This window comes from Pelodiscus sinensis, chromosome 22 (genome assembly GCF_049634645.1).
Source record: "Pelodiscus sinensis isolate JC-2024 chromosome 22, ASM4963464v1, whole genome shotgun sequence".
Taxonomy (NCBI): domain Eukaryota; kingdom Metazoa; phylum Chordata; order Testudines; family Trionychidae; genus Pelodiscus; species Pelodiscus sinensis.
This window is the reverse complement of record NC_134732.1, coordinates 6,240,539-6,259,028: the sequence shown is the minus strand read 5'-3', so window position 1 is coordinate 6,259,028 and position 18,490 is coordinate 6,240,539. Positions and strand designations below refer to the sequence as shown.

Genomic DNA, 18,490 nt, shown 5'->3' with positions numbered 1-18,490 from the left:
TACTCCCAGCAGAAATTCAGTGCCTTTCATGGGACAATGCTCATTGCCCCTTAAAATGTTTGTGCAGCTGAAGGTCTCTCCACATGCTGGAGGTCCAGGTGGACACTAATGACTCTCCGAGCCTCAGGCTGCATTACTGGGGAGTTTGGTTGAGAGGGGGCAGGCAGACCTACCTTTTTGGTCTTGACTGTTGAGGTGCAGCAGTCTCCACCATCATAGTTGCAGAAGGCTCGGTTGTTGATGGCATCACAGTAGTTGTCCCCCATGAAAGGCTAAAAACCAAACAGCATGAAGAGGCTGAGAATATGGCTGTGGACCTCATTGAAGGAGCTGGCACTTCTATTGGTAGCACCAGACCTTTCCTCTTAAAAAGTCACAAACACGTTCATAAGTCTCTTACAAAGACACTATGAAGCAGCTTAGGCCCAGACTTTTAGTACTGGTGCAAATTCAAGCATTCCTTTGAAGTGATGGAAACCCACACACATCAACACTGAACCAGGGCAGGAAAATCAGGAGGTAAAATTGGCAAGTCTAGTTTTACCTTCCAAATAAGCTATATGCAAAGAATAAACCAAAAGCATAACTGGTGAGAACAGAATTAGAATTGTCAGGCAAGTTATCTACTGGGTGTAAATTGGCATAACACCACTGACTATCATTGAGCTATAGTGATTTACACTGATGCTGGCTTTGGTCCATAAAAGCTTTTTTGTTTTAATTATTGAATATGCTCCAACAGTTGCACAGACAAGGGATTTCTTTTAAAAACAATGATTTTATTTTGACAAGGTCACTTTAAAAATGCCGTTATTTGGCCAATCTCCCAGTAAACCTGCTGATTCATTTACTTATGTGATGCACCTTTCAACACTAGAACACTATTAATAGGGACTTCTTGAGGAGTGCACTTTTTACCTCCATTGGAATACACAAGAAGCAGGGGGCAGAGGCTATTTGAAGGGGACAGACTGGGAAAGATAATAGCTATTTTGCTTTGCTAAGACCATCGTTGGTTGAATCATCTGAGGGGACTGAACCTAGACATCTGTTTTTAAAACAATGTGTTCCTACTGCTTGAGCTAAAAGGCCAGATCTGCTACTTTAGCTGCAGTTTTAGACTCAGGCCAAGTCTACACTGGAGCTACGTCTAGACTGCATCCCTCTGTCGACAGAGGGATGCAAATCAAGCACATTGAAATTGCCAGTGAAGCAGGGATTTAAAGATCCCATGCCACATAAGCATAAACATGGCTGCCGCTTTTTTCCGAGACGGAGTTTTTTTGGAAAAAAATGGCAGTCTAGATGCGGATCTGTCGAAAATAAAGCCTTTTTCGACAGATCCTATATTCCTCAAAAAATGAGGTTTACAGGATCTGTCAAAAAAAGGCTTTAGTTTTGACACATCCACGTCTAGACTGCTGGGTTTTTTTCGAAAAATCTCCGTTTAGAAAAAAAGCGTCATCCATGTTTATGCTAATGAGGCACAGGATATTTAAATCTCTGCTTCATTTGCAATTTCAATGTGCCTAATCTACATCTCTCTGTCGACAGAGAGGTTTAGTCTAGACACACCCTGGGAGAGATATTTGTCGTAAGATAAGCAACTTCAACTATGGCAATAGCTTAGCTGGAGTCGACGTACCTTACATTGAATTTTTGCTGTGGTCCCATTGTGGGAAGTTGACAGGAGAAACTCTGTGGAGTTCTGGAGTGGACAGGGGGCACCATCAGCATTTGATTTAGCAGGTCCTAACTACACCCACTAAATTGAACCCCAAAAGATCAATATCCAGAGTTTCGGTCTCCAGGTAAATGTACAAAAGGCCTCATAAACCTCTATACGTGCCATTAGAAGGGTACAAAGAGTCACACTATGTTAGCTTGGGTTACACTTCAAAAAGCAACAAAGCAAAGTCAAGGCTTCTTGTAGCCTTTATTAAGCAAAGCTCCCATTGCTATCATTGCAGGGTCATGGCCCATTCTTGTTCTCTAGAAAGAGATAACCAACATCCAGGGACCATTAATGCAGTCATTAATGCAAAGGGAGCCAGTCAGGCAGATGAACTATTGGGTACCAACTCTTCTGCTATTTAAGAGGTATTCTTACTCAGGTAGACTGAGATGATGCAGTAATTTACCAAATGCCATTATTATTATCATGCCTTTTTCTGCTTTTTCTTTGCCATTGTTGCTAATTACCAGGATCTATCTATGTCAATAGAAAGTGGGGAGAGGCTGCTCCGCTAAGGTTGAATGCAGCTTAGAGAAGAGTAGTGGTACATATATAACTTGGTTCAAATGAAACTGGGAAATCACCATGGATAAAAACAGAGTGTGGTCACAGGATCACTTTGTTTTTGGATGACTCCATGTAAGGAGACACCACCATCAAAGCCTGCAACTTGCATGCTCTCTTTGCAGATGTTATCACCACAAAGAAGGCAGTTTTCTAATGCAGAATGGAGAAAGAAGTAGCCTCTGTGAAATCGAGGTTGGGACAGAAGCAGCTAAAAGAGTAGTCAGGTCCCAGAAAGGAACCAGTTCTTTCATGGGGGGGAGGGGAGGTAAGGGCAAGCGAGTGCCTACTTTCCAGAACCTCATTGACATGGGGTTTGAAAGCCCCCTTATTATGGGTAGGTGGATGAAAAGCCAAAATCACTGCCAGGTGGACACTCCCATTGTTGTACATGTAGGGGGGACTGTCTGAAAAATACAGCAAGAGATACTGTTGATGTGGTATCTCCTCACACCTGGGGTATGTACTCCCAAAGTATGCAAAGGAGCTTGGGAGTTTTTAAAGAGGGCAAGCTTTTGTCAGTTGAATCAAAACCCAGCCTGCTGTGCATCAGGGTGCAGTGCCAGAGCTCTGTAGCCATGAGGTCTCCGTATGGTTACAGCTAATGCCATAATACTGGCCGAGGCCTTATCCAGAGCTGCCTGCAATGGCAATTTGGCTACAAAATGTCTCTACTGCTCTACAAAATGTCTCTCTGGGTATGTCTAGACTGAAGGGCTTTTCCGGGATACCTCTGGTATCCCGGAAAAGCTCTGCTGTATCCAAGGAACGCGTCTGCTTTTCTGAAAAAAAAATGTCGGAAAAGCGGACGCGTTTTGTTGGCATCCCTGTAAACCTTGTTTCATGAGGAAGAAGGGATGTTCCAAAAGAGAGTTTTTTCCAAAATTTGGCCCCAGGTCGATGGGTCAAATTTTGGTAAAGCCTCTTTCAGAAGTAAATCAGAAAAAGATATGCATTTTGTATACCGCAAATTGAGTTTCTTTTTCTGATTCATCTTTGTAGTCTAGACATAGCTTCTGTGAAATGAACACCCAGAACTCTTCCCTGGAGGCTTTTGGCAAATTGTCTTAGCCCTCCCCCTTTCTAACTGTATTTCAATGATGTCCCCATCTCCAGTCCTTCCTCCAGCTATTTCCTAGTCATTCCTGCTTCAGCTTCACACCTGGTTAATCTTGCTCCCAGGGACGTCCTTAGGATTTATGGGGCTCTATGCAGTACTATGAAACTGATGCCCCTATGCCCAATGGCAGCCCGGGGCATGGGGAATGATTTTTGAGAGATGCAATTTTTATAATTTTCAGTGACACACTTACAAAATACGTTAAAGTAAATTTTAAACTAAGGTCCAGTAGAATTAACACAGTAGATTTAGAAATGGAGAGTATGTACTGGGATTGGCAAATACCTTTCAAATGGCTTCATTACATGTGAATGGCTCTTTCCTGGTTCTGCTAATAGCTCTGGCAGGCTTTTCTGCTTTTACGTTAACTAGATCCTCTCTGGAGGAAGCAGAGCCATAGGACAGAGATAAGAAGGGATGGGTGCGTGGACAGTAAGACCCAGTGGTGTCCCAAATTTTCAGGTGCCCTTCGCAGCTATATATTCTGTGCATGGGTAAGGACAGCCCTGCCTACTCCCCTTTTCTTTCCTAATGTTTATCTCCTCTCCAAGGCTCATGGCAGAGGAGTGTCCTGGACCTTCAGAGACTTCAATTTTTAGTCAGATGCAGCACATTTTATCCCCTTCAAAATCAAGGCAAACAACTGGAAGCTTTTCTGACTGGCCAGTGATGACTCTCCAAATCTGTAAAATGCCCACGAGAGCGGATTCAAGTCAGTTCCAAGCAAAGAGTTGTCCACCTTAGTTAGACGCTGTACGGCTCATCCAGTCATCAGCTGTCATTGAGCACTGCTCAGCTCTACAAAAAGGACCCTTTCTTGCCAATAGATGTCAGAACTGGTGCAGCTGAAGACCATTTAACTGCAAGTAAAGACAAGGCCAAACTGGGTTTGGCCATTCCCCAGAAGCAACACTTTAAAACCGACTCCGCTGCATGCGTTGTTACCACCCACCCTAGAAACCCTAAACGGATCTGCTTAGTGAATTAACTCTCATGCTCACATCGCAGGCCTTGATGCAGTGAATCAGCGCAGGGTGCGGATACCACTTGAGTCCTGCTGTGCAGACAACGCTCTGGAGAAGGAGAGAGAAAGAAATGGACAAAGACAAAGAAATCAGTGAGCAGAAAGTGAATGTGCTGGCATATATACCCCTAACCTCCTGAACTCTCCCACTGTAGTTCTGTTCCTAACATCTCTTGTATTTTCAAGGCAGGGCAGTCCTCCAAGTATTTACAAGACGTGCTGGACTCGACACTTGCAATAACAGAATGTTTGGGATTAAAATAATATTTAAGGTTCTCTTGAAACGTCATGTTCAGTATTTCCCTTATGGAGAGGGGATGTAGCAGGGAAAGGCAAACACAGCATCCAGGCTCCAGCAAGGGAGACATTTAGGAACGGTTTGGGGCTTCTTTCTTGCCTCTGCACGCTGCACAAGCAGATTGCTGGGGCAAGTGCTGGGGGTGAGGAACTGTGGTAGCTCTTTTGAGAAAAAAAAAAGGCTTTTAGAATGGAATAGAAAATGTAAACCTTTCTGTAAGTTTTCGGCATCCTTGTTTATATTTTAAATATAAACCACCCAAGGGTATGTCTACACTTGCACCCTCTTTTGAGAGAGGGATGCAAACGAAGACATTCAAAATTGCAAATGAAGCTGGGATTTAAATATTCCGTGCTTCATTTGCATAGTCGTGTTATGGCGCTATTTCGAAATAGTGCTATTTCAAAATAACAGACGCTGTTAAGATACGATTATTTCAAGAAAAAACCCTTCTCTCGAAATAACTGGTAATCTGCATTGTATGAGGAATAAGGGTTATTTCAAGAGAAGGGTTTTCTCTCGAAAAACCGCATCTTAACAGCGTCTTATTTCAAAATGGCACTGTTTCGAAATAGTGCCATAATGCAAATATGCAAATGAAGCATGGAATATTTAGATCCCGGCTTCATTTGCATCCCTCTCTTGAAAGATGGTGCAAGTGTAGACATACCCCAAAATAACCCATACAAAAGGCCACATCCGCTATTACGTTTAGAGCAATTCAAGAGGAAGCCTAATGATTTTAGCCTCATGAAATATTATATGACTTCCAAAAGCTGAAAGGACCAGTCCTGGGCAAAACACAGAGATTTCAAAAGCTTCTTCAAGCCTGTTAGGTCAGCATTATGGAGTGGGAGAGCTCCCAAGAACAGGTCTATTTCTGCTGACATTCTCACTTTGAGTTCCCAGGTGTCACAGACTCGAGGGCATTGTCTTCATTAGGAAAACAGATACATTCTCGTCTCATGCTAGCTAACAAATGGTTACTAACATGGGGTACTGTGCTAGGGAAGACACAGCAGGGTGTACTGAACACGAGGCCTTCCACACAGCCTCCTGCAATCTTCAAGAATTTAATCTGCCTTGTCCTCACGTGGGTTTTACATCATGTTAGGTACTATGCCATAGCTACCATGAGGTAAAAATACCTTTTTTTCCCCTACTGGAAACACACCCGGGCTATGTCTAGACTGCAGGCTTCTTTCGAAAGAGGCTCTTTCGAAAGCATCTGCAGGCGGATCTTTCGAAAGAGAAATCCGCTTTTTCGAAAGAGAGCACCCAGCGAGTCTGGATGCTCTCTTTCGAAGACGGCCTCTTTACATTGAAGAACACCTTCTTTCGAAAGAGGAACTTTCGAAAGAAGGCGTTCTTCCTCGTAAATTGAGGTTTACCGCCATCGAAAGAAAAGCCGCGTTCTTTCGAAATAATTTCGAAAGAACGCGGCTTGAGTCTGGACGCAGGGGAAGTTTTTTCGGGAAAAGGCTACTTTTCCCGAAAAAACCCCTGAGTCTGGACACGGCCCCAGTGTGGTAACAACACCCACAAATATGGAGGCTCAAGAGGAAAAAAAGGGGAAGCCGAACTCTGCAAATGTCACAAAATGGTTGAGAGTTTGGATAGTCTGTGGGCAGAGAGGGAAAACCCAGAGGAACCAATGGCGATTATTATTTTTCTAAACCAGACCCCCTCTACCTAAGAAAGACCATACTGGAAGTGAACTTAGTAAGGAGTACTATACTGTAGTCACACAGTGCCATATGTTGCCTTTTGCTCCCCACCCTTCAGGAACATCCATTAGTGCCAACACTCATCTGAGAGGACCAGTTTCATTAACGGCGGAGGGAATCGCCGTACGCAGCTAACAACGCTGACGCCATGGCTGGTTTTGAAAGGCACGCCAAGGGGCATTTGCTAAACAGGTGGGGTTGCAGTGGAAGCTTAGGAAAGAAAGGAATTAACATTGAGAACCAGGACTGTGGCATGAGCCATCCTTTCCCCTATTTATCTGAGGGCTAATTTAATCCATCTGCAGGAGAACTTCGGTGTGTTTGTACAGTTTCTGTCATTTGAGGCTTACCTGACGTGTGCGAGGAAAAAGGACTTTTATACTATCAGCACAGGGCTATTTATCTTTCCGACACTCTCAGATTTTCCACTATTAGTCAGTCCTGCCTGCCCCACCAGTCTCACAACAGGGCCCATCTATGTGAGAGGGGGAAGAGGCCTGGGAAGCCGGCGGAGGAGGGGGGAAGCCAGTGTTGTTTTTCCTATCAGCATAGGAGACAGCAAGGCGCAGGGGTGCCACAGAATTAAGTTTGCTTCCACTGAGCTCTTAGACATCTAGGGTTGCCAGATACTTTCACACAAAACACAGAACATGGCGGGACCAAAGTTGTTGAGCACAACCCCTGTCCTGCGATAAAAACGGAGGACCAAAGTTGGTGAGCCCCCCCCAAAAAAGAGGCATTGCGCCTTTAAATCCCATGCTCCCCAATCCCCCCGCCCCCGCCCAACGTGGCAGGGGAAGAAGGATGTCCCCACTGGCCTTCCATTCGAGAAAAACAGAAAATACATGTCCAGTCTACATGTCCAGTGTTTTCTGGGTTTTTTTTACTGGATAGAGGCCACAAATACCGGACGGTCTGGGCAAAAACCGGACACCTGGCAATCCTACCAGACATCTGGAAATTTCAAGGCCACCACAACAGTAAGGCACCTCCACCCCTTCACTTACTGCACATCAGGGCAAACAAAGAGAGAAAACCTTTTTAGGTTTCAAAACATACAAGACCAGCCAAGAGATGGGGATTGGGAAGAGGCAAGGACTGGTTCCGGGAGCTTTTAAACCCAGGGATAACCTGAGGGAGAACTGAAGAAAAATGCAGGCCTTTTCCTTCCCCATGCCCAGACCCATCCAAATAATGTGAGAAAAATAACTGCAGTTCCAAAGAACTTCCTCTGCTCCCTGGGGCACCAGCATTAAAACAAAAAAGAAAACAAAAAATGTTTGCTGCCAATATACGTGACTGAATATGTGAATCTGGAGCTGGAGAAAGGGACTGGCCTGACCGTACTGGAAAGGGAGGAACTCTGTTTATCCACAGAAGAGGACAAGCACTCGCAGCAGCAGGGAAAGCAACCAATCGCCATGTCATGGTGATATGCACTGGGCCTGACTAGGAGAGTTCTCTCCATAGCCCCTTCAGTCCTCTGCCTGTCTGTTGCGACTGACAAATCATACAGCTTGAGAACCACCCAAGGAGCACCACAGCTAACCCACATGACTGCACCGGAGAGACACCTAATGGATCCAACTACCTGGGCTAGATTCACACCAACTGCTTAGAGGTGATAGACTCCAGATCCCATTACAAAGAGCCTTGGCAACAAGTCAACTGAAAGGAAGCGTTAAAGCCCTGTAAGTGATAGGAGAGTGGATGGTGTGCAGAAAACACCTCTGGGAAAATGAAGATGGGCTGACATGGATGTCCAGCGTGGACAAAGTCCACCTCTAGGCTCCACCATGGCAAAGGCTGTTGTCCATCTGCAGATGCTCAAACTTTGCAAAACTGAGCTTCATATGAACAATTTGCCAAGAGCATCCAATTACATAATAGTACAGGTATCACTTAACATCCCAAATCAATGCAATTTGCCATAGGGGATGAGCAGTAACTGTAGTAGAGACTTAGCAGGGCCACCACTCAAGAGAACAGACAAGGCTGGAATGCTTCAGGGAAGTGGTGTTTAAATAAAGGGAGGGAGGGGGAGATTGTTCTCAGTAAGTTTGGAAGCAACATTGGAGAAGCCTCTTCCAAAAGGATGCTGCCAAGTTAAGAATGGTTCTTTGAGGAGGCTCTACTGGTTATTTTTGCTGAGCTCATCAGGTGAGCCAGAAGAAAAATGGATTTGTCAGTTCACTGGCAATTCTGAAATATCTAAAAAAAAAAAATACCCACACCACATGTTTCCCTTCTCCCTGTTAACAAGGGAATGCCCAAGAAAGCAGGGTCTGGAACAGGGCAGCAAGGGAATGCACTCAAATTTTGAACAGGGTGTTGTGGTGTGTGTAAAGGCTGTTTTCACTTCCCAAAGCCACCCTGAGACACCTAGGCTATGTCTACACTCGCGGCTTCTTGCGCAAATAATATGCAAATGAGGCTAAGCGTAGAATATCGCCAAGCCTCATTTGCATACTTAATGAGCCACCATTTTTTTCAGAAGAGGCTCTTGCACAAGAAGGAGCATCTACACTGCCCCTTCTTGCGCAAGAAAAACCCTCTTGCGCAATGCCATTACACCTATTACTTGAGAGGAAGAACAGCATTGCACAAGAGGGTTTTTCTTTCGCAAGAGCGTCTTCTGAAAAAAATGGTGGCTCATTAGGTATGCAAATGAGGCTCAGCGATATGCCACTACATGGACACGCCACAGAACTTCTCCAGAAGCTGGATTAAAGCGTATCTTCCAAAAAAATACTAGCTCTCTTCCTGGGGTACGTCTGCACTGCACACAGGGACCCGGGCTTGGGGACTTGGGGTTTCTAAGCCCAGGCTTGAGCATCCATGCAGCATTGTAAACCTCAGCTTACCACTGCTAGAGCCAGAACTCACAGCTGCTACCATGTCCATGTGGCTCTCTGCAGACTCCAGGCTCTGAACTGCATCCACACTGCAAAATGGCAGCACTGGCCCCAAGTCACAGCAGTACTCTGGCTTTGACCCATCCCTGCAGCAGGTCTCTTGCTTGATTTGTATGTGGACAGAAAAGGGGCTTCAGGTCAAACTTCTGTCAGAGCCTGGGCCAAGCACTCACTGTTCATTCACCAATGGTATCCCTTTCTTAGCTTCATCTCACAGAATTATGCAGAGATGGACTCCGTGTGATGATATGGAAAGATGATTTCTAGAGAGAAATCCCCTAGTTGATCCAACCAGAACCTGCTCCAGGGAGATGCCTCATCTCCTCCATTTCCAAAGAGGCTGCAGAGTGGATTAATTTTCACCTGGCAGTCACAACACCCTAACAATTGTAGAAGCCCAGCCCTTTATTCTGCTATTTACGACCAACTCATTTTTAGCAGGAGGGTCAGATTCCTAACTAGTCACAATCTAAAGCTCTTATAAGATCATTGCTATAGGGGCAAAATAGACCCAGATTTTCCACTGGGCTCCTGGAAACCATCAATCCCCCACCCTGCACCTCACTCCGATGCTCTCCCCCTTTCCTGCCATTTCCCCCCTGCTGCCTAATGAGCCCTCCAGAGACCCTTGAGCATCTACGCTGCATTGTAAACTTGGGCTTACAATTGCCCATTACAGCTGCCTCTGAGTCCCTGCATCAATAAATGAGGACAGCCCAGCAGAGATTGGGAGGGAGGCTGTGGTTTTATTTCACCATGAATTACTAACCCTCTTTAAACTTCCGTGCTCAGGGCAGAGGCAGTGAGAAACAGCCTCCAATACAGAGATAAGGTCTGTACAGATATGTACTTCACACCAGCACCTTGGCAAAGCCTCGGCCGTAGCAGTAATATAAACAGAGAGCATGGAGTGAATGAGGAGATCAGAGGACACACTGTGATTCAGATAGCCTCCAGGCACCTCCCAGGAGCATTTCCTTTGCTCTATCTGCCTGTTTGTGTGCAGCACACAAGCACAGCAGGGCCAGCATTTTCAAAATGGTTCGGCGCCCACAGTCAGAGCCAAATTTTCAAAGATGCACCTAAAAGGCTGGATTGCCAAATATGCTTTGCATGCTGAGTGCCTAGCCTTTTTGGAAATCTGCCCCTGGATATGTGAAATGCAGCTTTCAAGTGCCTAAAAGAGTATTACGAGGAGGGAGAAAAATTATTTTCCTTAACTACTGATGATAGGACAAGAAGCAATGGGCATAAATGGCAGCAAGGGAAGTGTAGGTTGAACATTAGGAAAAACTTCCTGTCAGAGGGGTTAAAGACTGGAATAAATTGCCTGGGGAGGTTGTGGAATCTCCATCACTGGAGATATTTGAGAGCAGGTTGGATAGATACCTGTCAGGGATGATTAACTCAACAAACCACCCACTAGGTGGTGCTGTGTGGGCAGGGGACTGGACTTGATGGTCCCTTCTAGTTCTAATATTCTATAATTGTATGATTTTCCAGAGAGCTCAGGGCCAAACTTTCAAGCAATCAGTACCAATTGCAGGGAAGACAGTACAAAAATAATGGTTTCCAATTAAGGCATGAAAAAGGAGGCAGATTTTCCAAAAGGCTCTGCACCCAACATAGAGCCTGGCTGCTCAGGGCTTTCAAAAACCTGGCTCATGGTGTGCATTTCTGTGTCTATAGGCCTGCGCTAACGTGCATAAGAGAGTGTGTGTATGTGCCCATTTATGTGTGTTTGGGTATGTCTACACTACCCCGCTAGTTCGAACTAGCGGGGTAATGTAGGCATACCGCACTTGCAAATGAAGCCCGGGATTTGAATTTCTCGGGCTTCATTTGCATAAGCGGGAGCCGCCATTTTTAAAACCCCGCTGGTTCGAACCCCGTGCAGCGCGGCTACACAGGGCTCGAACTAGGTAGTTCGAACTAGTCTTCTTAGTTCGAACTACCGTTACTCCTCGTGAAATGTTCGAACTAGGAGGGTAGTGTAGAACTAGGAGGGTAGTGTAGACATACCCTCTCTGTGCAGGGGTTTATATTTATGTATGTATGTCTAGCACGAGTGTGGTTTTATATGAATGGGTGCTTGTTTGTCTAACCTACACATGTGTATATATGTGTGAATGAGCACGGTGTGTGTAGGTGTGCTTATGGGTGACTAAATATGGACAGTAAAAGCTGTTCACTCTGGCACCAACCAGAAACCTTTATAAACCGGCATTCCTGATCTGCGAAAGTCCGGCTTAAACTCCGGCTGGCAAGGGGCCAGCAAGCTACCTACCTGGCTCTGCCTGGCTCCCCAGAAGCGAGAACATATCCCTCTGCTCCGAGGTAGCTGAACATCCATGGGGACTCCATGCAGTATCCCAGCATTGAGTACTGGCTCTGCAGCTCCCATTGGCCAGGAACAGCAGCCAATGGGAGCTGTGGGGATGGAGACAGTGTGCAGAGCCATTTGTGCCTCCACCTATGAGCAGCAAGGCCATATCCCCCACTTCTGGGGAGCTTCCTGAGATGTGTGGCTCTAGCGTCTCAAAATCCCTCCTGCCTCCTACCTCCCCCTCACCCTGAAGCCTCCTCCTGAACTCCAAACCCCTCATCCCTGGCCCCATGACAGATCCTGCACCCCCAACAAGAACCCTCACTCTCTCCTCCACTTAGTGTGATTAACTTGTACTTAACTGGAATATTTGACTAAACTGACACCCTCCCCTTTCCCTAATATGCTGGATAATAAAGCCTTTACTGTATTTGTGTACTTGTGTACACGTGAGAGTGTTTGTGTATGTGCATCTGCAGGCACATGCATATAAGTGTGCTAACCAATGTCCATCTGTGTGTGTTTTTGTGACGGGGCAAAGGCACCCCACACTCCGGTCCCGCCGGTGGCCGCTCTTCTGGTGGCTCTCGGGACAGGAGGCAGAGTAGCGACGCCGGGCGCAACACAGCCCATGGGCTGGGCGGCGCCGGAGCTGGTCTATCAGCGGTGTGCCGGTTGTTCGCAGGCGGCCGCCCTGGCAGGACGCCTGGGAGTCCGGACGCCGGCGCGAGGGGGGTGACATCAGCGTGCGGCTCTGCCGCCAGCTCGGAAGTGTGGCCACGCCAGAAGGGGTGGGACCCCGCGGGCTGGGAGCCGGCGCAGGGATTTAAACCCTGGGAGATGCCAGGGAAGGGGGGAGCGTGGAGGGAGCAGCCTCAGACTGAGGTGCAGCAACGGATGGGACCCAAAGTGAGGAGGTGAGCCCGGCTGCAAGAGGAAGTGTTGACTGTGGAGAGAGGAAGTAGCCCAGGGTGGGCAAAGGGAGCCTGTGGGCTGGCGAGTTACAGCGGACGCCCCACCAGCCGGACCGAACAGCATAGGTGTTGGTGTCCTTAGGGCCCTGGGCTGGGGTTTGTGATAGGGGGCAGGCCCAGACCCCCCTCTCCCCACGGTCGGAACGAGGCCGGCCCCGCCTCGGGGGCCAGCGAAGCCCCAACCTAAGGGAAGGCCTACGAACCTCAGTTAAGACAGACTCGGACGCCAGAGGGCGCTCAGAAAGGGGTGAAGGAAGCATGGGACCGGGGAGGGAGGGTGACAAGGCGCCAACAGGGCGCACTATAGACACGTTTCCAGTTTTCATGAGTATGTATAATTGTGTGTGTGAGTGTCTGAGTGTGTGCGTTTGCAGAGTGCAGGCAGAAAGAGCAGTGACCTCTAAAATGGATGCTGTGCTGAGTAGACAGACGTCTATCACATGCCTCAGCTAGATTGGGAAATTATATACTCAGCATATCAGGTTCTTTTGCTGCCCGACAACAGTTAGGAGAACTCAGAACAGATGCCCACCACCCAAAGTGCACAGAAAACCGAAGAGTAGGAAGCATTTAAAATCCACCCTGTGCTCTATTTCTTGTTCCCCTTCACTTTCTCCTGCAGTGGTACGTAAGTGTCTTGTCTGTGCTCCCCATGGTGCCGTTGTCAGGTGAAAGTCCTACCAGATCAGAACGGTCAGGAGCAGTGTGGATCAGAGGGCAAGAACTCGGTTCCTTCAACGCAAGGTGGAAATTCCTAGCTGATATTGCATTGGGAAACTGCAGAGTCAAATAGGCACCACTAGAGCAAAGTAAAGGGGCCACAGGGCAAACAAGATGTCTCGATTGTCTTGGTGTCTCGATTGATGACAGTTGTGTTCCAAGGAGGGAAGATGTCTCACCATGCAGGTTTTGCCCACAAAAGCTCATGATACTTTGTGTGTGTGCGTGCGTGCGTGCGTGTGTCCGTCCCCTTGGACAATGCTGCCCTTTGCATCCTTAATTCTGCCTTTGGGGTCAAACTTCATGTTCACATGCGCCGCAGGAACATGGAAGTCTGCAGGTCTTGAGAGAGGTATTTAGTAACATCCCCGCCACTGACCTTCACTCGCTGAGGGTTCATCCAGTGCTGGATGTCTTGTAAGGTCTCGTTCACCCGCAGCAGGATGGATTCGTTGTGGTCCGGACACGAGGTGATGCATTCGGCACCTTTGTGGTACATGCAGAGGGGAACGAAGGAAGAAAGCAAACACCAAGTCACTCTCCCAACACCATTTCAGTTATCTCAATAGCATCCATCTCCCTGTTCTGCAGAGCAATTACTACTGCCAGCTCTTTAGGAGCTCTTTGCCACTATGGGATTCACATTGCCATAGGATTCTGACAGCACCCCACAGCTTGGATCCAGCCCCAGAGGCTCGGGGTTCCATTTCCAGCACTGGGGAGCCCATGCTGGCGCTCCAGCCCTCCATTTCCTTCCCACTGTGGGGCTGGAGCACACAAAGTCTCCTACCCTGGGCCGCCCTAGGTTCTGGTATGTGAGGAGGCTGTGGGGAGCATCTTTCCCTTCAGATGGAGGCCAAGTCAGTGAGGTTTTGGAAGGTTTTTTGTTTGATGATTGGTTGGTTGTTTCTCATTTGTGTGCGGCCCCTGACTGATTTTTCTGTGGGTCAGCGGCCCTTGACCCAAAAAAGGTTCCCACCCCTGGACTACAGTATGTCAATACCACTCTGGCTACTGACCCATGGATCGATCGCATGGGGGATTTATTCTGTTCCTGAGACACACAGAAGGCACTTCAATTTCTGCAGCTGTGAAGTGACTGAGCAGACTCCATCAAGCTCCTTTCACTTACGACATGGACAAGGAGCCAATGGCCAGGTTTTTCAAAATTACAAGACCCTCAAATAACGGCGAGCAAATCTAATGATGGCGCAGGCCGGCTACCACCTAAGCCCCATGCTAAAAGAGTAGTATGAGAAGAGGTAATGAACTGGTATTTTCTCTGATTAACTTCCATCCCCTGTGGGAATCCTTCCCTTATTAAAGCACACTGTGGTGCTCTGGAGTAATATGGTGCCATAACCTTAAGCTTTAGTGCGTTGGACTATTCCCATTCCCCCGCCCTGGCAAATCACTGCTAACTAGGGTAGTTGCTGCAAACCTATCATTAGGAATCCTGCACTCCAATCAGTGTGCGAGGGAGTTACTCTGCAGCATGGTTTGGATGGCTCTGCCTTTGGCTCCAGAGTCACCCCAGCCTGCAGGGGCAGATTAGGTGTCTGTGGAGAAGAGGAAAGGTGTCAGGGTCACGCTAACCCTGGCTGGGTACGTCCCCCCTGCAGCCACCTTGGTTTTTTTTCTTTTTCTCATGTGGCGGAGCCAGCTGGACCACAGCAGGAGTCAGTTAGTTTAATTAGGGAGGGTTTGTCAAGAGGTTTGTTTCTGTTTTATTTCTCTAGTTTGAGCAGTAGTGAGTCCATCGACTTGACTGGCTACCTGCCAGGTTTGGCTAGGCCCATGCTAAGTGAGTGGAAGGAAAAGATCCTTTTCTGGGGGACATCCAGATGACTTCCAAAACATATGGCCTGATCCCGAGAAGTGCTGATGCGAGACACTCACACAGTGTGTGTCGTGCCTCCAGCTAGTAAATGAGTTCAATATATGCTGCCGGCCAGTACATGGAGCTCTCTTGATTCACACTGTAACTCGTCTGAGGGTGTGGGGCCCATTCAGAACTGGGCCCAAGGGATCTGTCTTGTGGACATGGCTAATATAAGCTAATGTAACACGAGTCCTTTGGAATGGAGGGGAAAAGGACCAGGACACACAAAGGAGGACTGATACCCCTCCTTGCCTCCAGCACAGAGAAATGTTCCCTGAGATCAGGGAATCAGTATTTTTTTTTCCTCTGAAAAAGTGGCAAACCCTGGTAGGTAAGCAAAGGTCACCTCATCTCAAGGGTAAAACGCATTGTCAAATTAAGAGTCACTGCTGCCTGCTCACAGCTCACTCCACTGTGCTATTTACGCTGAAGGAAAGGAGCAGGTCTCAATTGTTTTGATATATGATCCATAATTGGCACCATTAAAGAGAAGTGATCTCATCCAGGTTGTGTTGCTGTCCCCTGGGATGGGACTGAAGCAGGCTCCTGGTACCTTACAATGGTTACAATATAATGAGGGATCTGCACAACAGGGAACACTTTCTCCAAGTTCAAAGGGACAGCAGTGAGGGGAGGGAGGGGAGGTTTCAGGAAAAGGGCTGCAGGGGAGGGGGGAGGAAGGGGCCCAGGGTTTCTTTCTAAGCCGCATCTAGTACAGCTCACTTTCGAATGCTACAGTATGGGGCTCAGGCGGTGACCTTGGAAAAGGGACGTGAGACTCGGTGTGCAGAACGGTGTCTAGGGCACGTCCCGCAGCAATTTGACCGACAGTGCAGCTCTCCACACATGGCGGTTCAATGGAAGGCAAAAAAAAGATAGACCTTGATGAGGGTTCCCAAAGGACGGATGGGTTTGGGGGTTTGTCGTTCTTATGGGTTCCTTCACCTGCAATCGCCATGGGAGGAATGCCGTATTTCTCTGGGAACGGGCTGGCTACCACAATGGCTTCCTGTCCTTCTAGTTCAGACCTTCCCCCCCCCCCCAACTTCAGCGCTCTGCTCTGCCTAGGCCGGCATGACTGTCTCGCCTTCCCTCTGCCCCCTTTGTGTGCCCCACGCTACTTCCAAATCTCTCTCTTTCGCCCCGTCTACACTTAACCCTTTCCTTCAACTCTTCATCTGTGGCCACTGCACTGGTGCTGCCAGGCTGGTGACAGACATGGGGGCAGGAGGTGGGGGCCGCTGTAAAGAGAGAACCTCCGGCTGTGCAACCATGTCCTATAGACCTGCTCTGAGCAGGGTTCAGTGACCCAGCCAGTCTGTGGCAGCCCCGCTGGTGCCTGTTGCTATGAACAGAGCTGCACCAGTGCTAGTGCGATGGTGGGAAATTGCCCCAAACTGCTGTGGGCCCCAGGACCGAAGCAGGCTCTATTATTAGGAGTATTTGTATTCTAGTAGCAACCCAGAACGCCAAGTGAGATCAAAGCCCCACTAAATGAGGCATAGCCATGGCCATCATAAGAGATACACCCAGCCCTGGAAGGCTTCTCTTCTAAACAAACAAAGAGGGCAGAGGGTAGGAGGGGAAGCAGAGGTGCAGGAAGGAGAAGGGACTTGCCCAAGGTTGCACTGCAAGTCAGTGGCAGAGCTGGAGAGGAACCTCCGCCCTCCTGAGTCCCATTCCAATAACCCATGCACTAGACCTCTGCTAGCCAAGGGCATACATTATTTCTCAATCATGTCAATTAACCTGTCATCCTTAACCCACACTTCCCGTCTGTTGCCTCAATAGCTTTTGATAAATTCTGTACATAAAATACACGGACGTGTATGAATCAATGAAAAAGCTCGGTGTTGAGAAAGTACATTGGAATCATGCACATGCACGTGCACAAACACCGCAATCGTGTGATTTTTATTGCTGAAACCTTCTTTCACCATCCCTCCCCGCTCCCTGCCACTGTCTGTTGTCAGGGCTCCCAGCATGACAGTGTTCTGTCTAAGGCAGATGATAAACTCCCCGGAGAGGGATCCTGTCTTCCTCCATATCTGTAAAGTGATATAGGTTTGTATGAGTCATAACAATCGATAGTATGAGAGAGAGAGAGAGAGAGAGAGAGAGAGAGAGAGAGAGAGAGAGTACAGATGAATGAGTACGTGGATTTATGTGTCTGAGAAAGAACATGGGTGGGTGGGTGAATTTATATTTGCAGCGGAATATTTATGAACATGTGAGGATACTTGTGCCTTTGTGAATGTGCATGGATGGGGAAGCAAGTTTGTGCATGCATGTGTGCGTGGATATTTCTGTGTGGATGTGGGAGAGACTGGATGGGTGCGGGTATCTGGGTGTGAGTTTTGTATCTATGTGTGAACACATGTAACTGAGTGGGTATATTTGCGCATGTGTGGCCATTCAGCTAAGGCCACGAGGAAAGGTATGTGTAGTTCTTCGTTGATTTTAAAAAGATCTTATTGGATGTGTCACCCTTCCAGTTTGATCCCAGGAATTGTTCATTAAACTCAGCAGGACAAGGGATGTGGCAGAAGGGGAAATGCTGTGAGGGGGTAGGAAGGCAGCATATGTTACCCCGTTTGTGGCATCTGAACACTTGAAAATCCTCTAATTAGCTACTTCTCACTAGGGCAATCAGGCCCAAAAGACATGATGACCCTACGACTCCGGTCTCTTTCCGCCCCCCTCCCCACGGGCAGGCAGGCCAGCTGCGGCCATGGTTCTCGCTCACGTACCTATTCCATAGCCGTGTGCACAATGCAGCTTCAGGTTGCTGTTGAGCTGAGTGGGAAGAGAGCACTGGCCCTGCATCTCCCGGCAGAGGTGAAAGGAGCCACTCCAGGTGCCGTCCTTCCGGCAGTGAATCACGTTGTGCCCACGGCCCTGGGAATGGAAAAAGCGAAAGACAGTCAGAAAAGTGTTAGAAAAAGAATCAGGATTGAACTGGTGGCCGATGTTCTCGGGAAAGGGGCGGGGCTTTTCACGCAGAGAAAAAGGGAAACAGCCTTCTTCAAAAGGACAAAGGGAAGAGTCTGTGTGTCCTGCCTGGACAGACAGATGCACGCTAGCATCGTCTCCGTAATGTCATGGCCTTTAAAAGGACGCTATCAACATGGACCCGAGCTAACTAGAATAAGGAAACGTTCACCCATTGTTCCCTCTTTCTTCATTTGAAGGTGTTTGTGCTAAG

At 47.8% G+C, this 18,490-nt stretch overlaps 1 protein-coding gene across 3 annotated transcripts in view; it reads right to left on the bottom strand.

Annotated features, from left to right (window-relative positions):
* The window catches only part of PAPPA (pappalysin 1), a 242,284-nt gene that overhangs the window by 20,809 nt on the left and 202,985 nt on the right, over positions 1-18,490 (bottom strand). For all 3 annotated transcript variants that reach the window (XM_075905988.1, XM_075905990.1, XM_075905989.1), the window contains 4 exons: positions 18,036-18,183; positions 13,783-13,889; positions 4,421-4,492; positions 174-272 (listed from right to left, as the gene is read on the bottom strand). In XM_075905988.1, the coding sequence (XP_075762103.1) occupies positions 174-272; positions 4,421-4,492; positions 13,783-13,889; positions 18,036-18,183 (426 nt within the window). The remainder of the gene's footprint in view (positions 1-173; positions 273-4,420; positions 4,493-13,782; positions 13,890-18,035; positions 18,184-18,490) is intronic.